The sequence below is a fragment of the Struthio camelus genome, chromosome 11, assembly GCF_040807025.1.
Source record: "Struthio camelus isolate bStrCam1 chromosome 11, bStrCam1.hap1, whole genome shotgun sequence".
Classification (NCBI taxonomy): domain Eukaryota; kingdom Metazoa; phylum Chordata; class Aves; order Struthioniformes; family Struthionidae; genus Struthio; species Struthio camelus.
In genome coordinates, this window is record NC_090952.1 from 24,307,644 (window position 1) to 24,327,614 (window position 19,971).

Genomic DNA, 19,971 nt, shown 5'->3' on the forward strand with positions numbered 1-19,971 from the left:
CGTTCGCTGGGCTAAGGGGAAAAACCCTCCCAAACCAGGTCTTTTTTTTTTTTTTTTAATGAAAAATAAATCAACATTTCCCTTCTAGGGGAAATTCTGAACATTTCAAGTGTGAATTCAGAGGTATATTTATTGAAGAATTGCCAGTGAATGGAAACTCCCAGTAAGTGAACAGTTCTACCTAACAAGCATTAAAATGCTGTGGCTTGCAATTCAGTGTGTCCATCCATTGACTCAGTTAAAGCTATTCAACTATGTCATATCCTGATTGAAACCAATAAAAATTCACAAAATCAAGAGTGGAAGCATGCCAAATACAGAAAACCTATTCAATTATTTTGTATTTCACATGGTATTTATTGAAACAGAAAAAGGTCATTTATGGTGGTTAAAATTATAGTTGGTCATTATGGCCATCAAAACTGTAGAATAGGAAAAGAAAAACATACCAATATTCTTAAATTCACAGTTTATTCCTTAATTTTGAATGATCTGGTCACTGAACTGAAGGGAAGGAAGGATACTTTCCTCTGAACCTTTTGAAGAAGCCATTGCTAATGTGTTTACTTGGCAGTTGAGCACATTTGGATCTAAGCAGCTAGGTAATGGCTTTCATCAGTTTAACAGCCTGACATTTGTAAAGACTTCAGCAGCTAACCAAAACATCACATATTCAAACTACTTTCGGTAAGGTCACAGCAACCTCCATTAAGTTCCAGTCTGCGAATTTCTGACTTCTCTATAGTGTTATGAAATAAAACCTGCCAAAGTAACAAAATGACGGTGCGACGGGAAAGCACAGGGTGAGAGCACAAGTTGGGGGCACAACTCCATCCCTGCTTCATTACTCAAACCCCCAAAATCACAGCTTTGGTGTTCTCGGCCGGTTGCGCAGACTGAGCTCCCTCACAGGGAAGAGGACAAAGCGATACTCAGTTTTCCTTCTCTCAGTGTTTTGCCTTCCTCAAACATGCCTCTCCTATTGAACAATTACCACCTTTTCTGGCTCAGCTTATCTTCACAACACAACAACAGAACACCATGCAATTTTACCAAAAAACATTCAAACATTTATTCATTCTTTAAACAAACTTACAAATCAAGTAACTGCACTGAAGAACAAACGCACGTCAGTACAACCAAGAAAATTTCAAGCTAAGAAAACAAAAAAAAACCATAAACAAGAGAATTTAAAGATTAACATATACTGAGACGCTTGCTTTACATGCCAAAACACAGACTCAAGAAAGCCATCTGTTAGGAAGAATATCAATAACTGTTACTCAGAAAACTCAAACCATTTTTATTGCCATCTCATCCTTTGCATTTGAACCTTCCCTTAGCCTAGCCCTTTCAGTCTGGCCTTCTCTTCCTTTTGCTTTATGAATTTGTTTTGCTTGTTTTTTACAAAAGCACGCTTTGATTTGTTATCCACACCAAAACAGAGCCAAAAGAATTTAGGGCAAAGTACTAAGGATCTTCTTCCTCGGTTGTTTTACTGAAAGCCATAAAGCTTTATATTACACTATTATGCTTCCTTATATTGAAAGAACACATTTCTGTTTGTCTAGTGATCTACAATTAGCAACATTCTAGATGAGGTAGATTTGAGAAATATTTCTATCTCCATTATAATACGAAAGTTGGGGGAGGGGAGGGAGTTAAGTTGGCAAAGGAATTAAATAACTCGTTGTCCCACACTGTTCCTCTACCTCTGGATCATCAAATACTCCTGCTAGCTGATTTTGTATAACCTGAGTTTTGTTACATCTCACTGAAATCCCTGAGACTTTAAGTTTGTTTTGCTTCATTAACCAATTCTCGTGTCTTTTTTTGGAGCCTGATTTTAAGTAAAAGATATAAGCTCCTATGTGGCCTCTTAGTTCTGCTACATTTCTCCTCCCAGTTCTACCACCAGTCGCTAGAGGTAGGCGAGAGATGTGGGGGCAATTATTTTTGACAGGCTCGAGGGAAAGTAACTGGATTTATTAAGACAGGGAACACAGAGGGGGTAGGGGATGCACATTTGTAGCTGAAAGGCCAAGCTCCTCCAGTCCCACTTCTCACAGCACAGGATGTTCCAAAAAAAGTAGTACTTCCCTTCAGATTTTTGACTGAACCCAATTTGAGGACAGAGCTGCCTTGTAAAAGCTAAGTTAGTGGCGAGAGAAGTTGTCCTTAGCAAACTTCGGGGGGGGATCTGCTCCCAGGCTGCTGAGATTGCCGGTCTCAACTTGCACGCACTTTCCTGCACGGAAAACTGTGAGGAGCAAGCAATTCCTGAACTGCTGACTATAACCAGCCTGCACAAATCCCCTTCTCCCCATTAGTTTCTACCTCCCTTGTCAGAGCCCAGTCAAGGTGCTGCTGTTAACATCCTTGCAGCACAGGGTACAGACTAGCGCTCACAATTGCGAGCAGAGCAATTTCACAGTTGTGCCAGAAACCTTCCGTTGAACTCTGCTGGGTAAAGCACTTCCAAATGAAACCATGAGGAAAATGAACCAACCAATTTGCGATTTAGAAGACAAAAAAAAAAAAAAAAAAGAAAAAAATCAGCTGCTGCAGCAAACGTAGGACAAAAACATGAAAAAGTCAAATCAGCACCTTACTTTTAAATTGCCGAGTTCCAAGAGAGGAAGTTCAAATCACAGCCTCATCATTAGAGAAAGAATAAAGCTTGCCCCCCAGAAAGTAAGCTGGGGTTTTCATCCCCTCTTTCACCAAACCCATCAGCTCAGCAGTGAGGATGGGTCTTAAAGTCTTTGAATTCATTCAGTTTCTGTGGTTTAGCATGTGCTAAGCATGAGGCCATGGCTCCTTAGACTCACGTATCCACTATCTGGTAATTTTGCTAGACAGACTCAGGATGACTTAGCTTCCAAATTCAGATGATTTCAGGCCAATATGGCCAAAGTAGAATCATGGTCAGGTGAGATTCAATACAGAGTCATCAGCCACAGCACAACACAGGTAAAGAATCCTATTTATCATTTAAAACAAAGTATAATTAACTCAAATAGTTCATGGAGGCAAGGTAAAAGGCCTGAGGACAGGCACTTGAAAGGATAATAAAATAATACAAAAAAAGTAAAGCTGTTTTATGAATAGTCTGAACACCACTGGAAGGTGAAGAGGATTTTCATATACACTTTTAAAGAAAAAAACCCCTCTCTTTTATTGGTTTTGATCAGTCCACAGCTGAAGCATATCAACCAGAACCTTCTGAAGATCATAAATGTCCTCTGGAAAGCACCCAGCACCCTGCCCAGCCACTGGGGAAGAGGCCATTCACAAATGATGCATCTGCTCCGGCATCCTCTCTGGCAGCGCTTCCACATAGTAGCAGTAATGAGCCATGTCTCACCTGCTGCAAAACAGAATCGCGTACTTCAGCGAAGTCACAGCGCCTGCTCCAAAAAAAGTCCGTTTAGAGTCTAACAGGAGGCACAAACAGGAGTGTAAACAACAGGCGGCAGGTCAGAGCTGGCCTGTGCCAGGATGAGAGATGCTGCAATGCAGTCAACAGATGAAATTTATGTACACGCTCATCTTGAAAGATCCAAGATGAGTATTTCTAGCAGAGATGGAGGAATGGCCAATGTCAATGATGTTTCTTCTGAGCATCTAACAAATGAGAAGGTTCAGGAAGGACTCAGTAAGCTGGTGAATGTCTTGCAGGCCAGTTCACATCTATGTTGTCACCTGAGGTAAGGGAGCATGAAGAAAAGTCTTTCCTCATCTTTCGTTGGTAATGACAGTTTATCGGTTTTCATTTTCAGAATAAGAGCACTCTAGAGTTTCTGTTAAAACTAAAGAATGAATTTCTTCTTCCTTAATTAACCTGTTGTAAGCGTTCACAGAATCATCTTTTGCACAGGTCTGAAAGAGAACAACAACAACATGTTTAACAGAGTTTCCTCATGGTGAGCATAGCTTTTTCAGTCCAACAGAAGTAAGAACATCAGTTTCACAACGTATGTGGTACATGATGGTGAAAAAGCCAAAAAAAGCTGGGCAACAAAGAGCATCTCTTAGAGACATGGCTAAGGCCTGGTCAGAAGGATTGTGCTTTCTAGAGGTGAGGAAGATTCGAAAGTTGGCCGGCATCTAACAGTGCCCTCCCAGCTAGAGCTAATGCCTGAAGATCAGGCAGAGAGGGTTGGAGAAGTGGGAAAGTACCTACTTAGCACAGTTTTCACCGAGACCCTGAGCACGCAGGAGATCAATACAACAGGATAGGAGCCAGCAGGTATTGTTATTCGGGGCAGGCAGAGAATTCAAAGCAAGACAAAGCGTAACAGCTACACTAGTTATGATCCTGATGGCCACAAGCCCCATCTTAGTCCCATAATGTTTATTGCATGTTGAAGTATTTATCCAGAAAGCGTAAACTAGGAGGCCAGAGCCATGCTTTCCTCACGGTTCCAGGCTATTATTAGGGAAACTCAGTCTAACTCCATGGTGAAAGGCACTGCTGGGGTCTGGACTCTGCCTCCATTCGCAGTTGGGAAGCCGTGAAAGGCAACTTCTTTTTGAAAAATTAGCAATTCTTGCTGCTCAACTGAGAATGCCTGGGAAACACGCGGCACCAGAAACCCTGGCAGTTGTTATCCTCTACAAAGGTTTCACAGGGAGCATCAGTTTTGAGAGACTGCCATGAGTTAAAAGGTCCCTTCCAGGCAAGGATTGCCATCAGAGAACAACACACATCGCTTCATTTCCAGGTCTGAATTAGGGTTTGTAGCTCATTTTACAAAGAACTATTGAGTTATTTTTATTTAGAAACCCAGACACAAGAAGTGCAGAAGAGTTTCTGTAATTAGCGCTATGTTTATTTTTCCTGAAATAAGGCCATGTAGTGAGTCTTTTAATCAACCAAAGCTTGAAGCAGCTATGGTTAGTTCTGTTCCTTTGCCAACGAGAAGCTAAATATCTTGATTTACCTCATAACTAACCGACTGTGATAACTGTAAGTTTCTGGAAGTCAGATGTGAATAGTTTTATTCAGCAGCAGAAATAGGAGCAACCAGCAGACAAAGATCTGAATGTTCATGAGAAGTAGTTTAATGGAGTTGCAAAGAAAACAATTTAAGGGACTAGAAGGCTGCAAGAATAACAGAATAAATATCTGGAAAAGGTCATGCAATTTGAGAAAAAAATCCTTAGTTTTGGGTAATTGTTTCTGTACAACTCTTAGCCTTGTAAATACTTAGTCTGCATAAAATATACTTACATATATAAAGGTGGTTTTAAGACAGACAAATATCAGAAATAAAATTGGGGGAAAAAAAAAAAAGGAAGCCTACAGAATCCAATTCCAACAGATCAGGTGGCCAAAGAGCAAAGCACTAACCTGGGAATCCTCATTCTGCTCTCCAAACATACGCTTAAGAATTTCTCGAGGGTCAGGAATTGGTGGAAGGATTAATATCTTCAGCCTTCGGAAAAGTGAAAAGCCAAGTTTTAGACAAAAGAGGCAGTAATCTAAAAATCACCATTTCAAAGCCAGACGTAGGTGCAGTTATGAAAATTTGTGAGTAAACTGACATCGCTGGCCAACTGTCATCCTCTGCGCAACTGTGGCTCATTTTCATTTTTACTCCCCAAAACAAAAGGAAATGGGAATGTTCACACGGAGTCAAATTCTAAATAACTTCCAATAGTGACAAGGGCAGCAGCAAGAGTAGAATTGTTTTGTTAATCTAGTACAAGGAACTTCCTATAGATTTTCTCAAATTTGAATTTGGATTTCACTACTTAAGAGAGGGGATGCAATGACTGTGCAGCAGGAACCTAACTGCAAGCAAGTACAAGCAGATATAAACAACATCACCAAAGTACAACCAGAACATACATCTAGTCTATCAACCTAATTCTAACTACTGAAGCACAATAGCGTTGCCATTTTTTTAATGCAATGCATGTGAGGGAGAAAACAGCCACTGCTGAAACACGCCACATCATGGACAGTTATCTGGAAGTGAGGTGAATTATAATGCAAATCAAAGACCAATCAGAAATAATGGACTGTAAATAAAGGGATACAAATATTTACCTTTTTAGGTAAAAAAGTAGAATTATCGTAGATACTGCTACTATTAATGGAATGGTGATTATTAAAACAAAATAGAGTGTAGAGTCTGGCTTTTTACCTGGAAGACAAAAATTGGTAGAAACTTAAGAAAGTTTCTGGAAGCTTTATAGGAAGAAGGACAACAAATGAATTAATTCTCTAACTCACAGGCTGAACATTTTTGGAATATACGAATGCTTTTGTAGGCAAGAACTTATTTTTCAAAACATATTTATAATGTAGATAAAGTTGCTAAGAAAGTGAGAACCAGAGAGGCCTAACAGATGAAACCTGAAGTTCAGCAAACTCAGAGAAGAACTGTTCTTACCAATACTCTTTTCTTCACTCCAGTCACTATGGAGCTTGCTGCTGTAGCACTCGGGCTTTGGTTTTGCTCTCACACTGAAGGTGTACTTGGTATTAGGATCAACACTGGGAATTGAAGTATGATTATATTCAACCTAACATAAAAAAAAAAAAAAAAAGGAATTTACTGTGCTCAATTACCAGCATACTCTCACTCATTTACAAGCCTCTTTTTGCTCTGTTCATATCTTTTGAATGTTTTTATGGGAGATCCTTTTGTGAAGAACTTCATAAAAAGGACATAATAGCATTTAACTTGCTTGATGAAAAAGGCTGCCAAAACAAAGATTCCAATGCTAACATTTAAACTGACTCACTCCTATATCTATTATACAACATTTGGCACCGGTGATTAAACTAAGACTCAGCGCTAAGATTCAGTGTCTGGCACTGCATTTTACTTTTTTTTTTTTTTGGCAACATCTGTGATTTATGCTGCCTTCCCCTCTGTCAGTCACTGCAGCGATGTTAATCAAGCTTTGTCCATGCAAAAGTCTTCTGGGATACCTCTACAGAATGACAAAGATTAGCTGGGATAGGACTTCACTTATACGCAATCTGAGAGTCCAGTTTCTTGGGGAATGTTGATACAATACCACTTTGCTGCGTTTTGGGTAGGACAAACAGCCAGATAAGTTCCCCAAGCGAAGACTAGCCCCTTACTTCTGAATTTGTCATGTTGTTCACCATTCTGATCAAACAGTACAGTCAGCTTGATTATTCAGATACATGAATGAGTAAATGCAGATACTGAAGTCAACGCCTTTTAGACAGATAGATTTTGATGTACATATAATAGTGCACTTTTTTCCTTGTCCTCAGTCTTTTTTTATCCTCTTGATTTTCTGGATAACATCCTGTGCGCACCAACAATTAATTTTGCTTTATGGCAATCAAGTCACATCATCCAAGACCAAATAAGTCATCTGACAGAGAGCAGCCCAACAATAGGAAAACGCAACACCAACAGAGCCAGGCTCCTTCCATACCGGTGAGAAGCAAACAGGTACATGCAAGACAGTGCATCTCCTGGGAAGTGCTACTTGGTTCAGTCTATACCTCTTTTAATTGGACTCTTCTTATATATTACTGCTTTGCCATAGTAAGTGGTGGCAAAGATTCAGAAGATTAGTCCTGATTACATTGCATAGGTATTACGACCAGAAACCTATCGTATGGGAGAAAAATCTAGTGTGTCCATGCAGCCCTTCCAGCTAGTGCAACAGACCCATCCTCATGCAGCATATATAATTATTCATTTTTAAAAAGAATACTTGAGTTACTGTGATCATTTACACAAATTATAAAAGATCCACAGGACAAAACAGGTAACTGGAAATAATGAAAACTTACTTTAATTATCTGAGGTGTGTTCAGATCACTATTGTGGTACTTCACTTCATAATATAGACAATTTGCTGGAAAGGTGTCTGATTTGCTCCATTCTAGATGTATGTCATTGTTAACCTTTGATAGTCTAACTGTTTTGGGGGTAGCAGGTTTTACTGAAATGCAAAACAGAAGAATTAGTTAAAAACTGTATATTACTGGTTACAAAAGTGGTCTTGTATTGCATGGTATTACTTATATACTAGCGTTCAGGAACAGAAAAAGGGAAAAAATTAGCACTAAAAAGTAAAGACTTTGAGTCTTTGGACTCCAAAGTAAAGTATTTGGACTCAATACTTTAAAAAAAAAAAAGACCCTATCTGAATAATGCCTAAATCAAAGGTCAGTACAAGAAGAGAGCATCTCACATCATGTTGTTTGAGCCACAGCTTACAAGCTGCAAGCTTCTCAAACACACTGCTGTACTAGCAAACTTAGGTGCTTTGTAATGTGATATTAAACTTACCAAGGGTGGTAGGATTTTTACTTGCACACACAGGCCTAATTTCCTCCGAATCACCTTTAATCAAAATACTGATAGTTGGATAAGTATTGGTGACCTTTGGGAAGGTCAGATTGAAAATGCATCCAAAGATTCTTTCATGCACAGAATAATTGCTGCACTTCTTAGGACTTTTCAAGCCATCATACCTGTGAGAATAAAAATACTTTTTCAGTTATAGAACAATAGGACTGATGGAGGAAAGCTTGTTTTTAAACCTATTTTACAAATTCTAAAGATTGGTCCTGCATAAAAGTTGTGCTATAAAGTTAAACAAAATAAGAATCTTATCATTTATCTCAAATTTTAAAAGGAACGTTGTTCTCATAAAGAGTTTCCAGTAGCAGAAGAGGAGATGTGTCAAAGTGTATTCAAGCATTAAAGATAACAGCTGGTTCCAGGTTTGCTCCACATTTTACCATGGGAAAACAATTTCAAGAAAAAAAAAAATCACAGAATCACAGAATGGTCTAGGTTGGAAGGGACCTCTGGAGATCATCCAGTCCAACCTCCCTGCTCAAGCAGGGTCCTCTAGAGCATATTTCCCAGGACATGACAAAATGAATCAAATCAATCTGGATCACTTCCCAACAAGGGTATTTTGCTTCTGTGATAGAATGAGCTAATTGAACACGTCTAGCAATGCCTTAGGTCTCTCAGCTTTTGCTTGAGAAAGTTCAGCTTCACCTACTGCATACACCTGCTTCCCAAAATGTCAGTATTCCCTTTCAGTAACAGAGAAGCTACAACAACCTTCTTCCTTGTTTCTCTTTGCTCCCTTCACTTTGTTCAAGTGAAGCTATCCCAGTGGCTTTTCCTCCCCAGAAAATTGGGGGAACTGATCTCTCCATACCACAGAAAAAAGAGCAATCAGAGTTTCGTGTAAGGGTGCAGGAGCAGTGGAGTTCCTCTACTGCCCACCTCCCTATGCAAGGGTGAGGTAAGCCAAACCCCTCGCTCCCGTTTTCAGGCCCAGACGCCTTTCTCATCCATCCTTCTTGTCGCTCTCTTTTGGGGTCGAGGAACAAGGGAGGCCTTAAGAGCAGGCAGCACCATGCAGATATATACGAGCTCCACTTCAGCAACTACTAATGTGCAGTGACTGGATCTTTTTGTCATAAGCAATGTTATGCTCACGTTCTCTTTTGATGAAAAGATAGGTTTTGCAGAAAAATACCAAGGAAGAAGAACATGGAATAGAATTAAGCCATCATTTTTCAAGTTATTATCCGGTCGCTTTTGAAAAAACCCTGCATTACAGCAAATGCATCTTTCAACCCCCAAATAAAGTGTTTCGCCTTAGTTTTCAGCCATAAAACTTAGAAGTGCCTTTTTTTTGTTATGGAAAAAGTTGGACTGAACTTGAAAAAATGATGTTTGACTTCCAAGTATTTTTATTGCTGAGTTCAGTTAAGCAACATGAATCAAAATGCTTTGATGTCATTACAGCTACATTTCTCATTAAAATGAAAGAGCAAGATGTAAACAGCTCTAGCCTACAGCACTGTATACATATATCAGCATATATATGTACACCATATATATGTACCATATACAACTATACATATACCTAGAAATTCAGATCTTCAACTTACTGTTACTGTTCTTGTAATAAAGAAAAAGTTTGTTGTGAGTAGTGACTTAGACACTCAGAGAGCAGTCCTCCACGCATTTAACTCATACAGCAAGTTTACTGCTATTTGCTGTCAAAATGCGTTTAAAAGAACAGTTAGTCTGTGAGATTGCCACTGGAGTGGAAAAGGAAAAAGTTTATTCAGTCACAGGCCAGATAAGACACAAAGCTAATTTAAGGCAAATTACAACAAGGCGCTTTCCAAAATAAATTTTCAATACTTCTACAGAAGCTAATGCAATCTGGCATTTCACACAAAGCATCAACATGCAGAAGTATGCATAGATTAGTGTGCAAAGATCTTGGAGCCAATTTTTCCTCAAATCGCAACTCTGTTCCTTTGGAACAAGAGACTATTTATGGCAGTTAGCTGGCAAGCATAGGTGATGATAAAAAGATGTTCTCCATAACTCTTAAGGTGAATCAGTTATTTATGACATAGAAGACACCAGTAAAGCTACTGGTAAGTGTTATTAATGCTTCCATACCATTTTTGAGTGATTTAAGAACCGAGATACGCAATAGTGAGCATCTCTGACATAAATTGCAACCCAGGTTTGTTGGGCTGCAAAGAAAAGAACGAATATGTTGGTCTAGCACAGTTCTTATTCTTCCCTGTTTGAACCCACAATTAAAAAGAAAAAAGATAAGAAGCAGCAGTTATTTTTAAATGGGCTGCAGAAGTAGCCAGTACTTCGTGCAAATAAACCAGCTTCCCGAAAGGACTCAGCAGCAGCAACCTCTTGACCCTTCCGCAGCTAAGCTTTCTGTTGGACAGGACCCAGCCCCATAACTTCTACATAGTGCTTTGGGATCTTGCAAAACAACAGGAAAGAGACAAATAAAACTTACTAAGTAAGTAATGTAAAATTAAAGATAAGAGTTAAAGCACTTTAGAGTTGGGAATAAGAAGTTAATACGAACCAGTAGAACAAAGTATACTTGGTATCACTACGTGCGTTCTTCCCAGCAAACCACCTACAATCCATATACTCCAAATTGTGCCAGATGCACTCCAAGTCCATAGCAGCAGTACCCAGAACACCTGCGATGCAAGTTTGAAAGGCCGCTTAGATTTACATTCTCAGCAAAGTCTCCCCCCCCCTTTCTAGAATGGAAACATCCCATTTTATGTAAAAACGGCTGCCTTTAGCTACCTGAAAGGTGAAGATGGGCTACCTCTCAAGCTGCATGGCATACCTTCGCGCAGTGAGCGAGGTCCGGTTGTTTACTGCTTGCAATAACCCAAATCTCACTGGAGCAACTTCTAAATGCAAGCTAACCAGAAAAAAAACCTCAAAATTTCTACCATGTCTAAATTACTGCTTAGAATGACCTGATACTGAGTATGAGGTGGTCAGTCTGGAAGTTGTTTTGCTTCTGTTAAACAACAGACACTTTAAAAAGGAGTTAAAGTAATTGGCAATTAAGTGATAGCGCTCAGCTTTGTTTGAAGTATTACAGCCATCGACATTAAAAATAGCCAGCATTTAATTATAGCTATCTTCTCCATATTCAACATTAGTTTCTCTGTATTCTGAACATAGAAATACCTGTTGATGTTAAAAATGGACAAAAGCAACACTGGGGTAAGTTGAATTTTTAATTGAGACCCATATACTGCTAGACATTCTACTTCTTCAGCATATTGAAAACCTAAGTTACAGAACATAAAAACAAATGAATACATAGCAACTGTGAACAGAGAAGTCAATATATGTCCCAGGCAGAGCAATTGCAGAATAACATCTTTCATATTCAATCCTGCATCACTGCGTGGTACACATTACTTGTAATGTATTAATATATTACAGCTTGTCAGATATTCTTCTTTCAACAAGTAGCAACATCTCCAACAACTAAAAATGAAAGATAATTTTAATCAACAGTCCAGACTTTTATTGACAACAAACCCAAAGCTTATTTCGACTCCTGAGCTTGCATTCTCCCTGAAGCAGTGACAACTATGTAAGAGTAGAAGAAAATGAAACTAGTTTTCCCATTCCAAGAGGTTTTTAAAAATATTTATCTGCAAGGAGACTTTTAAAACTCTCAACTTGTTTAGCGCATGCTGTCACAATGATCCCCTTGCCTGACTTTCTAGAATGCCCTTTCAAAGGACATGCAGATAAATCTGGGAAGGTCTCAGATTCTTCTGTCTGCAAGCCATTTTCATGCATTTTGAGTCATGACACTGGGTAGACTTCTACTAAACAAAGCAAGAAGTAGTATTTCCTTGCTATAAGCTCCTAACTTCCAGTATGCAGCAGTTCGAGGATATCCTTAGCTGGAGATTACATATATAGAAATATATTAATAGAAAAAATATATATAGAAAAACATATATATATATGTATGTATGTATGTGTTTGTGTGTAACCTCCAGCTGAGGATCCTTGACCTGCTGAATATTGGAAGTTAGGAGAGATAGACATATATATACACCATTGTGTATAATAGCCCTTGCTGGACCTTTCTTGCACCAATCTATCTAAGCAGTTCTTAGAATCCGAGTATGCTTCTTAGCATCCAAAATATCCTGCGGCAATACACTTCATAATTACATTTTGTGAGGAAAAAGCATACATTTTTGCTTAAAGTCATCTTCCTAACAATTCTTTTATGTACCACTTATTTCTGGATTAAAAAAAAAACACACAGAAAATAATTTTTCCTCCATTCATTTTTTCATTCACAGCTTCTTAGACTCCACTAATCTCTCTGGAAAAAGAGAGAACCCTACTATAATTCTTTAATTAAGCTTCTCATTTATTCAGCTAGTTAAATATGCTAGATTCATCCCTCAACCTTTACAAATGTAGGGCTATTTTGAGGAGTCATGCTTGCACAGAAAAATGATACAAAATAAGCTGACTTAGATTTTAATAATGAAGTCAGCTGGCTTAAAAGAACATAGGCTCTCTCTTATCTCATAACCTGAACATGGCAGGCTATGCATGTTCATAAGGTAAGACGAGCCACAGGAATCACAACATTGCCTTGGAAGAGCATTTAAATTTTAAAAGCCTGCCTGTAAGTGCCAAAAGACTCCAGCTTGGTTTAAACGTAACAGAATCACCCTGTTCAGGCTCTCCTAACTGCAGAGTTTCCTAAATTCCCAAATAAATCTCAGCTGCTCTTCCCTACTATCTCAGTCACAGCCTCAGATGAGCCCGTGTGTAGCACAGAGCGTGCTACCAGGGCAATCCTGCTCTTCAGTTTCCTACTTCATAGTTTAATCCTTGCCTCTGGGATCTCTCCCAGAGATATCGCTCTATGACATATTTCTATGATGTCTTGTTAAAATTGCTCAGAAGACAAGACTATGTCAAGGAGAGGCATATCTGTCTTAGTCTTGCTGTCTGGAGTGTTACCTTTTGGCCGAACAGAAGTCTCCACCCATCTGCTTGGCTCACTTGTGTTATCATACTTGCATTCACTTCTCACTTTGAAACGCATCTCCTCACTCAGGAACATATCAGTCACACGGAAGAGACTCTTACTCCATTCCTAGGTTTAGATGGGGGAAAAAATAAATCAGACCATTTGGTTTGTCATACCAAACACAAGGAAATTACTACTAACATAGGAATAATTAGAATCCACCAAAAAAACTACAGCTCAAAGCCCAATGAAACAACCTTCTGAAGACACGCGAAGACTCAGTGGCGCTTAGCTCACTTTTGTAATCAGATGAACTCAGAACTCGCAGCATGAAAACTTCTCTTGCTCTTAATCCAGTAACCGATAGACACAAACACTAGCCACACAGAGATCAAGGAATGGGGAGGAAATTCATCCTAGAGCAGGTCTTCAAGAATAAGCGAAGTGCAGAATAAGCGTGCTACAGACGCTACAGTTATACAAACAGAAATTTACCTTCATCTTCCTGTGCGTTTGCACATGCGTGTGTGACTAGAAGAAAGAGCACTCAAAGACCTAACCAAGAGGAAATAAGAAGAATTTACATGGATTTAAGGAGCAAAGGAAAACTTCATCAAAAGAGAAATCCACAGATGGCTATTTAAATAGAATGACACCGCATCAGGCCCAAGAAGTCCACGAGCTTCCAGTTTTGGAGACGGGGCCCGTATGTGTTTGTGCGAGGAAAAGGCTCACCCCTTTCTCATACGCTTTCTTGAGCATCTTTTATTCGGCCAGGGAGATGTCTCTTGCTTAACTGCAGACAGGCTACACAAAGCTTTGGTAGGACCAAAGAATAGTATAGCCACTCTTGCCCACACACAAAAAAATTCATGTTAATGAAGAGAAAGGAACTCAAACAGCCATTAGCAGAGTAGGTTCTGTCTGCTGTAATGCAGTAAGACGCAACAAGATGATGGAGTCTGGTTTACCCTGTCTCGTGATACCACAGAGTAACAGCTCTTTCACTGCTGCTGACTCTGACGTTTGTCAGACCCTTCCACAAACTCACCGGACTTGTTAACCGAGCAGAAAATGAGTCTATTAGAAGAGGTAAATATGTTTCGGCTGAGTTAGCAAGCTCAATTGGCTCACAGAAAGGCCTGACGAATACCCAGTCCGTCGTTAGAGAAGCGGATGTCAAAAATGAAACTTTACCCTTTTAGCAGCGTTAAGCCACTAAATCAGCTGAGCTGTTTGTGAAACTGCAGTCCTCCTTCAAGTCCAGGATATCCTGGAGCTGTGAGAAAGAATACAGCAGTCACAGCGAGGACGCCACTGCACACGTTAGACCATAAAACTATAATAGTGCTCAAGAACAAAGGACTATTTCATGAGGCATCCTTAGAAACATAGTGTCAATTTAACTATATCCAAGATACACCGACTGCGGGGCTGGCAGTGCTGTTATGTTTCACGTTTCACATTCTGATAGTCAGAACCTACGGGTTGATAGAATATTAACTGATTGGGAATAAATTTTAAAAATATTCCCCCTATAGCCCTTTCAGCACCACAAATATACTGCTCTCTCCGTCATGATGAAACATCTAGGAAGCCACAGCTAGACACACCACGAATCAGATCAGGGATGCAACCCGTCTAACAGAGAAACAAAAGGAAAAGGCTACAACAAATGGCTTTTGCAGTTTTTTCAGGGTACAGATTTGTTCCCTGTCCTGTCCGTAAGACAAACCCCACGAATAATTGCCAGTACACATGCTGGGACAACGCGAATGTATGAATACTTCAATACCTGGCATTATCTCCAAAAGGCAATATACTGTCACACCACAACCTACACCGAGACGAATGTGCATGCCTCTTTCCTGGCTGGAGTTCAAAGTGAAGGAAAATGGCCTTTGCAAATTCACAGTTACATCTTAAAGATGCAGACTGCCATGGATATGTGTTTTTAATAGAAAGCTGTCAACACAAATAATGAGACAGTACTTTTCACATTGTTATTATTATAGTACTTGCGAGTTATCAGTAACAGTCATCTTATCAGACAGCCACGGGCAAATTTTTCTGATCTGAATATTCCACATGCTAGCATGACTCATTTTCTGAGGCTTTTGATCCGATGACAAGAACTACAGGCTGTATTTATATGTGTGTGTATGCATAAACAAACACCCAATTTTACCGCAGTAATACACTAATTGGAGTATAGAGGGGCTCAAGGGCCAGAAGAACCTACTCTTTTGTCCTGCGGGACCTCATTGATGACGATGTCACTGGAGTATTCCAGATTGCAGCTACTGCTGACGTTCTCCGGGGCTGTCCACGTCCAGTTCAGGGTGCAGATTTGGACAAATGAAAAGTCTAGGTTGGATGGAGGTGGAAGAACTTTTGCTCCTAAAAGAAAGAAGAAGCTTTGAGTATAGCAGTCCTGTTGGTCAACAAGTTACCATTAATAACACTGACAGATTTCTAACTCTCCCATGGAAAAGAACGCAAATGGCTTCTCACATTTCTCTGTTCCTACTTTGCTTTCAAACAAGCTGCTGTCTACTAAAATGCTTCTCCTCATTGCTGTTAACTCATCAATCATTTAAATAACTATATGAAACCATTCCAGAAAAACTTAATTTTTAAAGTAATTTTTAAGTCATTGCTGCAGGCAACAGTATGGTGGCAGTGGTAATAAAGCTTAGGCTTGTGGAAGGAAAGTAAATCTCACAAAGTGCCCTCATTTTCCAGTTGTTTACTACTGCGAGCTAGCATCGTGCATGCATGCACGTGATGCAAGTATTATGCATACATAATACGTAAATTTTGCAGAGCAATTAATAGTTTATTTTATCCACAGAGTAGCCATGAAGGTAGTTTTAGAGAGAATACTTTAAAAAGACAAGCGATTACATCTCCCAGTAAGGTTAGACTGTAGGTTAGAACCACAATCTAGCCCAACCTAAGCAAGACCGAGAATTTTAGAAACAACAAAAAAACCCACAACACAACACTCTTCCTATTGCATACCTATTCAACCTTTAATGCTGTGCTCTTGCACAGCAAGCAAAATTGGTGTGGCACAAACAATAATTTGCTGCTGGCGCACTTCAGCGACACATTTCTTCACCTTTCCAAAAGCAAGATGGAAGCAGGGGAAGAGCCATGACTCAGAGACACTTGCTGAGATGATTCCATTTGTGCAGTGACCCTTCCTTACTCTTGTGCTCTGACTCACAGCCCACTCTATATTCAGTCATACAGTCTGAAGACTGTATTGGAAAGGAGAGAAGGGAAATCGGGCAGAGAGTAGAAAACTGCCAAGAAAAAATTGAGTAAAACGTGTCAGAACTAAACACTGGAGAGAGTTACCAACTGGGGATTTCCTAAAAGAATGGAAATTATTTTTTTTAAAGGCCACTATATTGTTTACTATTAAAAGACATTAAACAAGAGGACAAATTGCTTCCCGAGCGTATCTACGGGTATCATTAATGAAGCACCACCACCTACTTGACCGTGGGAAGAAACCGTCCATGTTACGCAGTAGCTTCACAAACACTTCACACTAACGTGAACTGGTACTGCAGGTCTTGCTCATCCCAGGAAATCAACCTCAAAATCCCCTAGTATTTGGGGAAAAGGGAGAGAGAAGGGCAGGATGCTCATCCCAAGAGCAGTTCTCCCATCCAGCTCAGTGTGCAGTCGCCTTTGCTCGTGCTAGTGCAAGACGGGGCGAGTGGAAGGGCAAAGCAGCTGTTTTCAGCAATAATTTCATTTGAAGGGTTTGTGACACCATGATCCTACGTTTCCCTAGAGCAAGAGCTGCCAAAACATGAAGTAAAAAGGTCCTCACATCCCTGGAAGTTTCTCAGATGTCTGTGCAGTTAAAGAACAGGCAGTAGCGTAAGTCGCTACTGTTGGTGTGTCCATGTGTATGTATGATAATGTATATTCTCATGCAAAATAAGAGTAATTACTAGGATTTTACTATCTTAGTCTGAATACTCTCGGCAACACTAAACCTAATTCTGTTGTAAATTATTAAGTATTAAAGGATGTGTCACCAGACAGACTTGTTCTTTGAATGTTTTCTTTTGGGGGGGGGCGGAATACTTAAAGCTTTCTTTTTTGTTTTGTTCAGTCTTACAACTGACCTCGGAAGCAGCAAGCAGCGAAGAGGACTTTCAGTTCTACTGAACTTACTAAAACTTGGTCTCTCCTCAGCGCGCTGAACCTAGCCAGAACATCTTTGCCTATTACCTCTTCCACTAACAAAAATTACTACAGGTTTTAGGAGCAGCATTGTGGGCCTTAGTTTACAAATTCTAAGTGCTACATCACTTAAGTCCTTTAGATCTGGTTAAAAAAAAAATCAGCAGGACAACACAGCTCCAAGCATTCTGTATTTTTCATGATCAAGCTTTTTATTAACTACTAAAGCACAAACCTTCAAAATATAAAGTTTTCGCTTTCATTGTCTTTCTGAAAATCCACATATTTCCTTTTAGTAAGGCTGAATTAGAAATCTGGAAGCTCAAGTGGAATTATTTCTAACTGCACAAAGTTAGAACTGAGGGTATTCAAGGCTTCTAAATAAATGAATAAATACCATTAGCACAAAATCTCGCCCAAATTTTAGATTAATCCATACAATTTTGAGGTGCATGCTTTAATATTACATCCAACTGAAGAGCTGCTTTCATTCAGTGGCTTGACCAATCTCAGTATTTTTGTTATTTAATTCTCATTGATACAGCACTTTACCAGAACACCTCGATGACCGAAAACACAACGTATAAAAGATATTATTCACCCTTAAAAAAAAAAAACAAAACCCACAACGATGCTTCCAAGACGATAAACTGCAGCAAGGCTCTCTGAGGCCATCTCGCCTAATAAGAACATAGTATGTTCAAGCGCCGTAATGCTGGGTGATGAGTTGTAAAGTACTTCGGCTTTGCATTTTGTCCTCCTAGCTTTCCTAAAGACTGATTTTATAGTTACGAACCGAATTGCAGCCGAGGAAGAAAAGGAAAAAAAAAAAAAATTTCTCAAACGCTTGCGATCGCGTTGTCGCACCCTGGCCACGAAGGCGCAGATCGCTCTTTATTACTAAGCCCCCTCGCACACCCTTTCCCGCGACCCAGGCAAGGCTCCCGCTTCCAGAAGCGAGGCAGCAAAGAGCAGCGGCAAACGCACGGAGCGCGCAAGAAGGGACACTCTGCGCCCGGAGCCCCGCGGCCCCGGCCCTCCGCTCCGCTCCGCGCGCCGCCCGCACCGGCAAAGCGCTGCGCTCCTCCTTCCTTTTCTAAGGCAGCGACTGTCCCCGGATCCGAAGTTACAGCCTAAAAAAAATTTTTTTGGGGTGGTTCCTGACCCGTTCACACGCCGCCTGCCAGGGAAGGAAAGGCACGGCAGGATTTCCAGCGTCCCCTCCGCCTCGGGTTTCCAGCAGCCCTCGAGGCGCTGCTCTCGCGCAGCGCTCGGCCCGTTTACACGGCGGAACGAACGCGTTGCGCTTCAGCGCGTACGCGCCCTTAGCCGGCTGAGCAGGACCCACGCGCGCCCCCCCCGCCCCACGCGCGCCCCCCGCCCGCGGCGGCTCCTCACCTGCGGCCGCCAGCGCCCAGCCCAGCGCCAGGAGCAGCCGCCGCCGCAGCGCGGCTCGCGCGGGGCCGGCAGCACCCATGGCTCCGCCGTCCCGGGCCCTGCCAGCACGGCCCCCGGCTCCCGCTTCCCGTCGCGGGGGGACGGGCCAGACGGGAAGAGCCGCGCCGCGGCCCGCCCAGGTAACCCGAGCCGAGCGGGGAGCGGCCCCGGGGGCGGGCGGCGGCCGCCCGGCCCCCGCCACCTGCCCCGCCGCGGCCGCCCGCTTCGGGGCCGGCACCCCGACAGCCCGACAGCCCTCACCTCGGGGCCGGCACCCCGACATCCTCCCTCCTCGGGGCCGGCACCCCGACAGCCCCGACAGCCCTCACCTCGGGGCCGGCACCCCGACATCCTCCCTCCTCGGGGCCGGCACCCCGACAGCCCCGACAGCCCTCACCTCGGGGCCGGCACCCCGACATCCTCCCTCCTCGGGGCCGGCACCCCGACAGCCCCGACAGCCCTCACCTCGGGGCCGGCACCCCGACATCCTCCCTCCTCGGGGCCGGCACCCCGACAGCCCGACAGCCCTCACCTCGGGGCCGGCACCCCGACATCCTCCCTCCTCGGGGCCGGCACCCCGACAGCCCCGACAGCCCTCACCTCGGGGCCGGCACCCCGACATCCTCCCTCCTTGGGGCCGGCACCCCGACAGCCCCGACAGCCCTCACCTCGGGGCCGGCACCCCGACATCCTCCCTCCTCGGGGCCGGCACCCCGACAGCCCGACAGCCCTCACCTCGGGGCCGGCACCCCGACATCCTCCCTCCTCGGGGCCGGCACCCCGACAGCCCTCACCTCGGGGCCGGCACCCCGACATCCTCCCTCCTCGGGGCCGGCACCCCGACAGCCCGACAGCCCTCACCTCGGGGCCGGCACCCCGACATCCTCCCTCCTCGGGGCCGGCACCCCGACAGCCCGACAGCCCTCACCTCGGGGCCGGCACCCCGACATCCTCCCTCCTCGGGGCCGGCACCCC

General features: G+C 42.3%; 1 protein-coding gene across 1 annotated transcript; it reads right to left on the bottom strand.

Moving 5' to 3' along the window:
* Nucleotides 1-346: 346 nt before the first annotated feature.
* IL13RA1 (interleukin 13 receptor subunit alpha 1) lies at nt 347-19,128 on the bottom strand. The gene is made up of 10 exons (XM_068957602.1): nt 18,958-19,128; nt 15,593-15,750; nt 13,341-13,476; nt 10,891-11,011; nt 8,298-8,482; nt 7,796-7,947; nt 6,405-6,537; nt 6,059-6,155; nt 5,357-5,441; nt 347-3,882 (listed from the first exon to the last, which is right to left on the bottom strand). The coding sequence occupies exons 1-10, from the start codon at nt 19,034-19,036 to the stop codon at nt 3,763-3,765; spliced, it is 1,266 nt and encodes a 421-aa protein (XP_068813703.1). The 5' UTR covers nt 19,037-19,128; the 3' UTR covers nt 347-3,762.
* Nucleotides 19,129-19,971: the final 843 nt, after the last annotated feature.